The 9,949-nt window shown below is 35.4% G+C and overlaps 2 protein-coding genes across 2 annotated transcripts; one reads left to right on the plus strand and one right to left on the minus strand.

Annotated features, from left to right (window-relative positions):
- The first annotated feature begins 1,618 nt into the window (after positions 1-1,618).
- On the plus strand, positions 1,619-4,974 carry LOC144566325 (1,8-cineole synthase). Its single transcript, XM_078316336.1, has 2 exons — positions 1,619-2,349; positions 4,507-4,974. The coding sequence occupies exons 1-2, from the start codon at positions 1,656-1,658 to the stop codon at positions 4,854-4,856; spliced, it is 1,044 nt and encodes a 347-aa protein (XP_078172462.1). The 5' UTR covers positions 1,619-1,655; the 3' UTR covers positions 4,857-4,974.
- Positions 4,975-6,251: 1,277 nt separating this feature from the next.
- On the minus strand, positions 6,252-9,090 carry APRL4 (APR-like 4). Its single transcript, XM_078316337.1, has 4 exons — positions 8,703-9,090; positions 7,717-7,904; positions 7,509-7,633; positions 6,252-6,993 (listed from the first exon to the last, which is right to left on the minus strand). Exons 1-4 carry the CDS (start codon positions 8,874-8,876, stop codon positions 6,551-6,553), a joined length of 930 nt encoding a protein of 309 aa, XP_078172463.1. The 5' UTR covers positions 8,877-9,090; the 3' UTR covers positions 6,252-6,550.
- Between the last annotated feature and the right edge of the window lie 859 nt (positions 9,091-9,949).

Here is a 9,949-nt window from a genome sequence, read left to right on the forward strand (position 1 = left end):
ATGTACTCTTTTAGTCTTTTTTAATATTTGTGTGTACAGATTTTAAAGTCAACTGAACGGTTTTGAATCCTATCAATTCTAAAAGCAGATTTAATGTCCTACTCCGCTCTAATCAGCTAATGGTTCTATTGTTTTTTTCTTTTTCTTATTTGAACTTCTCAAATTTGTAAAATTCGGACATCAAACCTACTCCGCTTTAATGTTTGATGGTTCCTTTTTTATTTGAACTCCTCGAATTGTAAAAGTCTTTTGATTTTAGAGTAACATTAAGACAACGTTGCATTCACTTTTATACTAGTAATAATATTAAATAGAAAAATATTGTAACCCATGTTTTTCCGTACATATTTCTATTTTTATGGACATGCACGTTGCCAAATAAAAAAGTTATCCTTTTTTTTTCTGTTCGAAATAAATTAGACAAAAAATATATATACCTATATATGCATGTCCCTTATTTGTTAGATTCACGGAAATTTAATTGCTTCAGCTGATATTAATAAGATAATATAAAGAATATATTGTAACAAATGTTTTTTGTTCTATTCTGTTCCGGAACTTTTGTATATTTCTTTTATTTCTCAGTGGCCGGACTCAAGAAATTTTATAAAAAAATATATTATTTTAAAATAATAAAAATATCTTAAATTGAGGTACTTTTTTCAAAATGCTTGTTGTGTCCAACTATAAAAGTTGCAACAAAGTCCTATTTATGTTATTATTTAACACGAGGGACCCTATGCCTGTTATCATTTTTTTTTGTTGCAAAAGCATAAGTTCAAGCACTTGTATTTTTGGACTCAAGTAAAAATGAACATATTAATAGATTAAAAAAAAATATATGGACATGTGCATTCCATAAATCATACGTGTAAGAAAAATACACATAAAATTGTCACGCAAGTTAAAAAACGAAAAAATGTTGTCATCTGATAGGCACTAAAAATTTCACCCTCACAAAAATTTCCAATTCACGAAGTTCATTTTCACCCTCACAAAAATTCAACATGAATTAATGAACCAACCGTCTCACAGTGACAGAGCCGTCACGACAAAAGCATGAATTAACTACTGAAAATTGCCTCAATTTTTGTCTGATTATCTCAATCAATCAATTATATAACCTAAAGTAACTTAAATATTGAGTTTCAATTTGAACCGTCAGATTTGTTATTGCATGAATATTAAAGGATAGTGGTAAAACCATATCCGTATCCGCTTTTAATATTCGGATACGGATACGGATCGGATATTAGACGGATATATACGGATACGGATTGGATATGGGATATCTGTAGATATATGTATAAATATTTTTATAATTTATGATAAATTATATGATATATATCTACTATTCGGATACAAAAAATTAAAATTTAAAACTATATCTGTATCTATATCCGTATGGATATTCGGATATCAGATATCCATATCAAATTTTCGGATACGGATCGGATAATATCCGACCCGTTTGCACCCCTAATATGTTCCTTGGACTGGAATAATCCGGATTCTTATCGGACGGTCAGAATCTAAACTCAAAATTTGAGTTACTCCAGTGGATCCCGACTCACAAGAGGACTCAAAATTTAACGGGCTAACCCCATACATCATTACCCCGTACCTTTTCCATTTCCTCTTCCATTCATTTCCAAATGTACAAAGAAGGCGCCAAATCCAATCGGGCCTCTCTGCTCAGCGCCGCCGCCTCTGCCTTGCTCTTACTTCCCCTAAGCGCTGGCGCCTCCGACCTCCTCCGGCGATCCCTCCTATCCTTACTCCAAGTCTTTCTTTCTCTCTTCTTCCTCCTCTTCTCTGTCCTCCCATCCCCTGTGCTCCCCATTCCAATCCCAACCACAACACACTCCTCTCCAGGGAGCACGTGCGCCTCCCGTGTCCTCTCTCATGTGCTATCTGTTGTCTCCCTCCTCCCGGTCTCCTCCCGCAAGTATGAGATCGTTCGCTCTCTTGCGGATCGTTTACTAGATGAGAACTTGCGGTTCGATGCAGAGTTGAACCAGAGCGTGTTAGCAGATGCATTCTCGCAAACTGTTCACCGCCTCGAGGCCACGGTTTCTGCTGACGAATGGGGGATGGTTGGTGCAGCAGTGAAGAAGGGGATGAAGAGGTGGTGGCCAGCCGTGATGGTGAGCAATATGGCAGGAGAGGAAGCATTTGACGGGGCCAAGGCAGAGAAGCTAGCATCAGAGTTGGTTTGGATTGGAGAGAAGATGGCTGCGTGTGGTGCAGTTGGAGAAGCGGTGGTAAGATGGGGTGCGGCGACCGGGCTCGGCCACAGAGCAGTTGCAGCAGATGCCCGGCTCCAGGTTGCTTTGGTTCGTGTTACCGGTAATGCTTTTAACTTTTAAATTTTGCTCAATTTTTATCTTAATCAAGTATGATCTACACTCGTATTAAAATGAACATATATAATCCATGTTTTGATTCAATCTGTAAATTAAACAAATACGTTGTTCATCCGAATATAATTGTCATCGTCTTTTTGCTTGTACATGAATAATTTTAAGTTCGAATGTGGTCAAGAATTTGATATTAAAGTAAATTTGGGAAAAATTGAAATAAATTGTATGTTAGTGAGGCAAAGGAGGCGTGAACTAACGACCAACTGAGACGTTTATTATTGGGTAATTGACTAATTGTCGAAGTTGCAGTTGTGAACTATTTTTTTTGTTCCATTAAGCGAATATTCTGGTGCATTCGATAAGTGGTACAACTGTTGGGTTAACCCTCCAGGACTTGAGATATGAAAACCATTGGATGTTTCCTGTTTGGTTTGGTCAATAATTTAATCCTCCTCACCGCGTGGCACGCTGTTTCACATTGGAAGTCTAAATTTTCAATCCATTCGCAGATGACTCAGCCGGTAGTATCCAACGATTCCAACCTAGGGGCGTCAATGACTAGAATCCGAATCCTCGAGACCGAATCGTCTGCCCTCCGAAGGCAGGAAATTCCTGCTCCCAGAGTCTTTGCGGATGGAGCCCCATTTAAAAACAGTAACAACAGTTAAACTCTTAAACAGTAACTGATCCCACCCCGCAGTAACTCTGGGGACAGGAATTTCCTGCACCCGGGAGCAGACGATTCGGTTTCCAAATCCTCCCAGGTACCCGACTCTAGCAAATTGAAACGGACGGCACTAACTCTAAACAGTGACTATTTAGGAATGGCGCAGGGTCAGTATTATTTGTGCTTTGAGATTTGTGCCCAGTTTAAAGAACGATTCTAGGTCATCCGTTTCCAATTTCTTTGAGTAAGGTATGGACCCGTAGGTATTTCAAATTTATAACTATTTAAAATTAATCTTACCTATACTTTACCTTTATTTATTAAAAATTAACTTATTAATTCTCTACCTTACTCGTTAAGATAACAAATATCATATTACATATGAAAATAACGAGTATCGAAACGAATAACAATAATTAACTAATGATAACATATGTAATTTAATGTAAAAAATATATATATTAAAATTAAATACATTATGTACCGAATATCTATATATAAAAAATTATAACTTTTATTATTCCATTTATAATATATGAGGAGGGATCCAATTACACCTTTTTTGGTGACACCGAATTATACTCTCGATTTTCAAAGTTTTCAAAGTTTAAATAGTCGATCCAAACTGTCTAACATAATGTATATATTAAATGTGCTTGCAGATCAAATTTTACATTTTTGGATTTTTTTTTTTTACTATTTATTAAGTATTTAACAAAATCGCTATATTTAGACTATTGAATTTTTGTATCCATCTTAATTAATAGTAAAAAAAATTCAAAAAAAAAATAAAATTTGATCTGCAAGTACATTTTAACATATTCATCATGTTGAACAGTTTGAATCGACTGTTTGGACTTTGAAAATATAGATTGTAATCTGGTATCACCAAAAAATAGTGTAATTGGATCCTTCTTATAATATTTGATCCCATGATTTTAAAAGATATAAAATATTTATTAAATAAAATAATAAATTGTGTAGATCTGCTGTCATTACAATGATGATATTGGATGCGGACTCTCCGATTGTACTAACCCATTCAAACTTGAACCTACTTCGAGCAGATTAGCAATATGTGTGTTGGAACCGTCCAACATGATAATTTAATTAGATCTATCAACTATAATCAAATTAATTATGTTCTGATGACAAGGACCGATCTCAACAATAATTAGAATTTTCTATTTGTAGACAAATATCATGAACTTATATAAACCCAACTAGACCAGAACTAGAAAGTACTGAGATCATAATTCAGATCAAGTGCAATACTTGACCGTGGAGAATGAGATCTGAGTCTTCCGTTATAAGCTGACACAATACTCATGACGCGTCCTATATTACAAATGGGTACCGCATTGATTTTGATCCGACTGTGAATATTCTACACGGTCACGATCAGACCTAGCCTGAAGGCTTCACAGCTAATAAACAATAGCAATCCCCTTTTACTAATGAGGATTTATAATGCAGTATTCTTGCTCCGGCATGCAAACTTGATGCAATCTGAAGAAGCTAAAGGAGCAGCTGAAGAACAAGAAAAAAACATCAGTCATATCCACATGGCAATTCTGAAATCATGGCTGCCGTTGCTCTGCCGAGCAAGCAACGGCACAGACAGCCCGACATTGAACAGCAGAGAGAAGACCGAGACTGTGAGAGTGTTAGAGGAGTTGATTGCAAAGCTTAGCTGGGAACAACAAGAGGAGGTGTTGGCGCTTTGGTTGCATCATTTCGCTGCGTTCCCTGACTCAGATTGGCCAAATCTTGAGTCTTATTATGCACAGTGGTACTCTGATTCACGTAAACTCCTTATAAGTTAATAGATAGGTTGTAATTTCAACATATGTTAGAAGAACTAAATTGCAAAATATTGTTGCTGGGGGATTTATTCTTCAATGGATGTAACTATTCTCTTATTTATGAAAAAAATATGTTCTAAAGTTCAAATTGACCAAATTAACAGAGGCAAGTTATATTACAGAAATTACAAATCAACCGTGCTTACTATGTATTAATCACTTTGCATTAACAAAGAGTATAGACCATTTATTTAAAAGAACGTTCTTGATTTTAAATCAAAGGCAAATTTTCCAAAAGCGTCATCTTACGTAATTAAAGTTTCCCTAAAACAGTTTTGCCTCTCTTAATTTGGTGAATTAATATTTTCAAGAAGAAACTTTTACCCTTGTTTATAACAGATTACTAATGATGGATCTGCTTATACTAATAGCTCCTGGTTTCTACTAAATCCAGAATCCAGATCTCCTAAAGTAACTCAAAATTTGAATTCAAATCCAGACCGTCCGATCAGAATTCGGGTCAATCGGCTCAAGTTAGAATTCATGGGATCATTTTAATATTTGTGCAGATTCTGATTGGACAGTCTGTATCCAAACTCAACGGGAGATCCGAACTGTTAAATCCAAGTCCAGAAGATTCTTTAAACACCAATTAATTCTTGGTCAATTGTGAGCCCATTCATGTATTCGGACTGGATTTTTCCAGTATTAAACAGCAAATAATTCATGCATTTTGACTGATTTTTTGACACAGCATGAATTGTCCCGTTTGACTCTTATATTGGCACATCGGAATTTGGAAAGCAAGCGTTGACCTTACGTTGCGTGCCAATTAAGTTGATTAGAATAGACCGAATCATGTTTAAAAATCCATGGTGATATTGCTGCATCTCCAAAAGTGATGGATAGATCTGTGCAATTATTTTATTATCACATTTTCTATGATCTGTGCCCCCAATAGGCCAATAGGTAGATAGAAAATAATATACATTTCAAATTTCTATGTTTAGGAAGGACCATCTCAACTGAAAAAGATACTCATGCTCCAATCTCCACCCATCTTTCTTTAAAAACTAAATGAAAAATGAAAAGACAAGAAAAGGATAAAATCCTATATGCCAGTATCAATACAGTACAGATACACGGTCTGGGATGAAATTCAAAGGTAGATTTAACACCAGAACGTAGCAAATCTCGCATATTTCCTTTACCAACAAGAAGTTATAATAAAATCACCTTAAGGAGGATCAAAAAAGTACAGATATTTGGCCTGGGATGAAATTCAAAGGTAGATTTAACACCAGAAGATAGCAAGTCTCGCATATTTCCTTTACGAAAAAGAAGTTACAATAAAGTTACCATGAGGAGGATCAATACAGTACAGATATACGGCCTGGGGCGAAATTCAAAGGTAGATTTAACTCCAGAACGCAGCAAGTCTCACATACTTCCTTTACGAACAAGAAGTTATAATGAACGCACCATAAGGAATATTTTCTTTAGGAACATGAAGTTATACTAAATGCCTAGCAAGAAATAACAAAAAAGAGGAAAAAAAATTGGCATCTGTTGCTGCTATAGAAAGGCTTTTATGGCAGCAAGGAATTATCACAGCCCATCATAATATGACAAAAAGGAACAAGACTTGAAATCAAATACTTTCATATCTAAAATCAAACTATACAAACCACCTTAAATTAAAAGTGTTACCTTTTCTACCTCCTCTCACTAGCTGAGTGGCTCCGTGCCGAACTAGATTCTCCAATAGACACCGATACAAGCGACTTGGAAGCCCAAGCTCGAGCTCCATGCAAATTACCTCTTTTGCATGGATTCAACCGGCCAAACCCTTGTTTAGCCTGATCCACATATGCACGCAGGTAATCTTCTAAGTTACCAAAAGTTGCAAATCGCATGTGCCGGCTCCAGATCCAGGTTGCACATGCTTTCATCCTTGGAAAGAGGAAACAGATCAGCCGCAGTAGCAGGAAGGAGATGGCAAGTAGTAGGTAGGTGTCTTGTTGTAGAAGCTTCTCTGGTGAGCGGGCCCATGAGAAGGGACAGTACTCCGGCTCAGATTCTTCTGCCAGATTGCTCAGGTCTGATGGGTCAACCGTCTCCTCTACTGACAGTGAGTTGACCGATGCTGGGTTAACACCTTCAGGAATTATGAATCAGCAACATAAAGTTAAGCATATGAGAGTTTGCATATTACAATTTTTTTTTGTTATATTCATAATGATATTGAACATTTCCTGCATTCCTCGTTCTTGTTAACACCAGATATTTTATGGCTATTTCCCAGTAGTATTGATACCTAAAAGCTAAAAGGCAATTGGAATTGACCTATTACTGTGAACCTTTTTTTTTCAATATCAACTTGTAAAAATTTCATAAACAATTTGAAGTAAGTTGAACCTAAAGTCTGATTTATTTAGTTTATTAACGTCAAATTTGGGTTTTGATTTAGAATCATAAGAAACTCTTAGAGCTAGGGGCAGTGTTATCAATATTTGACAAAATATTAGTAACAAGAACCTGACAGTTGGGTTGAAACCCAATATGATAAATATTGGGTCTTATGTGTCAACGACATAAAAAACCTAAAATATACAAATATGATATATAACCACAGCACATTTTTCTTAACCATAGGAAGGAAGAAAAACTCACTGGTAACATTGTTGTAGAAAGCAACGAGAGAAGTGAGAGTGCGGGGCCCACGATACCGAACTCGCATAGTTGAATTCAGGAGGAAGAGAGTGGGAAAACCATGTACCCCATATCTCGCCAGTATGCTACAGTAAATGCCAAGAACTGTAATTTCAGTAAATGAACTCAGAGCAGTAGTTAGATATGATCGACATATAAAAAAACAAACCTCGGCCTAATAACAGACTCTTCGAATGCGAAATGCTGAATGCTTGGGAATACAGTGGAGAGTTTATGAAAATTTGGCTTGCATATCTTGGAGAAAGGACACCACGATGCATAGAATAGTATAGAGATGTACTCCTCGTGGTTTTTGTGTACCAGATTAACTGCTCTTAGCAATGTTGCTTCATCTCCCTGGCAGGAAAAATAAAAATAAGAGATACATCAAGGGTAGAAAGAAGTAGAAAGTAATCATGTTCTCCAAATTGTAATTTCTCGTGTGAAGTTGTAATGTAGTTATGGAGTATGAGCATGTCATCAAATTAGTATGGTTGTAGAAACCAAATATAACCTGTCCACAAGGAGTATACAATAAATCCTATACATGTTTGCCAAAAGAAGAAAAGGATGCCTACCAAGGATTAAAAGAGTAAAAGCCAGTAGAGAAATTATGTGATTTCAGCAACATACTCCAACTACATATTTATTTGGGAAAACAAAGCAGTTTGAATCATGATTTTGTGGTCCAACATCAGATTCAACAATGAGAAAACATAATTTTCAAAGATACAAGTAGAACTAATTCAAAGATTTTGAATTCATTGTCAGTTTTTTGTTAAATAAATATATCAGTTCCTAAACCCAATCAAATCGGTCAATGACACGGTTGAAGTAAATAAGCTAATCATAAGAGATCAAGTTTAACTCTGACAGTTAATATCTTCTCATGGGGATCAATTATAAATCCGTTACAGTTTTATGAACTGAGTTTTAATATAACAGTAGAAAATGAAAAGTACTGAGTTTAAGAACGCTAGAAAACACAAAAATTAAAAAAAAGATAATACTAAATTTCTATCATTTCGTAGAACAAATTACCCTCACAAAGAGGATAATATTGGGGCAAACCAAAACAATCACATTCAACAAGAAATTTTAGAGACGTGGAAAAATTAATAACGCCACACTCATCTAAAGGTCGTATTAACTAACCTCGACAACTGCAATTGGGAACTCAGAATAATCCCAAATCGAGCACGTGGCAGGGATCCGGATAATAAAATCCACATCAGATGGCATGGGGCAGACCTCGTTAGCCACCGCAAAGAAGACATCTCCGGAGGCGATCAAGAAAACCGCCGCCGCCAGCCAAGCTATCCTCCTCATGTCTCCACTGAGATTGTCAGATAAAGAGAAAGAGAGAGAAAATATACGACAACCTAAGTTGAGGGTTCGGATTGGAGGCGCAGGATAGCAGGAGCGCAGGCGCGGCGCATTTTTTAGAGATGCGCGCAGAGGTAGGTAGCCATGGCGATGGAGCTATATCTGTCGAAAAGGGGGAGCCGGAGCAGCTTGGCAAATGATGAAGAAGAATTATTGTATGGCGGATTTTATCTGGATTAGATCGAATCCAGACCGTTTGTTTCCGATCGCCTGGTTGAAAAGTTGAATCTCGGTTCTGTAGAAAATAAACTATTCAATTGGTCAGAACCACGCGGTCTGTCTGAATACCGATCGACTATTTCTCGTTCATTTTTCCATTATTTTTCTTCGTTACCCCTTTCCGCATGAAATTTAGGTAACTTTAAATTTATTTTTATCCAAGCAAGAATTATAATATTTTAAAAGCATAGTAAATTTTCCGTTTAATTCTATATATATTTTAAATGATTGAATCATTAATACATTTATAGCAAATTATATTTAGTATAGCATTTATAAAACTTGCACAAATTATCATAAAAGCAATTTCAAAAATATCAATGTTTATCCCAAAAATATATATTTGTTATAGCATTTTTTAGCAAATTATATGCATAATAGATGTTTTTATTAATTCAAGTCATTTCAAACGATTAAATAACTAAGATTGACCATTATATCTCAAATATATCTAATACTTGTACAAACAATTATTACAGCAATTTTGAAAGAATACATCAAGTTTTATGCAAACAAAGACTATGGGGGTATGTAATATAGATATTTCTGTTTAACCCTAGACAAATTTTAAATGATTAAATAGTAGGAAATGACAATTTTGCTACAAATAATATATTACACAAATTATAATTAGAGCAAATTTGAAAAAAAAAATATGTCAATGTTTACATCAAGAATAGAACTAGTAAAGTATTTTATTGCAAATTACACAAGTAATAAATGTCTTTTTTTATTAATTATGAAGTTATTTTAAGTGATTATGCCAGCACAATTAACAATTATACTTTAGATATTAT

The sequence above is a fragment of the Carex rostrata genome, chromosome 15 (assembly GCF_964058835.1).
Source record: "Carex rostrata chromosome 15, lpCarRost1.2, whole genome shotgun sequence".
Lineage (NCBI taxonomy): Eukaryota > Viridiplantae > Streptophyta > Magnoliopsida > Poales > Cyperaceae > Carex > Carex rostrata.

What these genes read in the sequence shown, in the direction of transcription:
- LOC144566325 (XM_078316336.1), top strand. Translation starts at nt 1,656, where the DNA reads ATGTACAAAGAAGGCGCCAAATCCAATCGGGCCTCTCTGCTCAGCGCC. An exon ending in TGCTTTGGTTCGTGTTACCG is followed by an intron (nt 2,350 to 4,506) that starts GTAATGCTTTTA and finishes TTTATAATGCAG; the next exon opens with TATTCTTGCTCCGGCATGCA.
- APRL4 (XM_078316337.1), bottom strand. Translation starts at nt 8,876, where the DNA reads ATGAGGAGGATAGCTTGGCTGGCGGCGGCGGTTTTCTTGATCGCCTCC. An exon ending in TCCCAATTGCAGTTGTCGAG is followed by an intron (nt 7,905 to 8,702) that starts GTTAGTTAATAC and finishes TTTTCCTGCCAG; the next exon opens with GGAGATGAAGCAACATTGCT. An exon ending in TTTCTACAACAATGTTACCA is followed by an intron (nt 6,994 to 7,508) that starts GTGAGTTTTTCT and finishes TAATTCCTGAAG; the next exon opens with GTGTTAACCCAGCATCGGTC.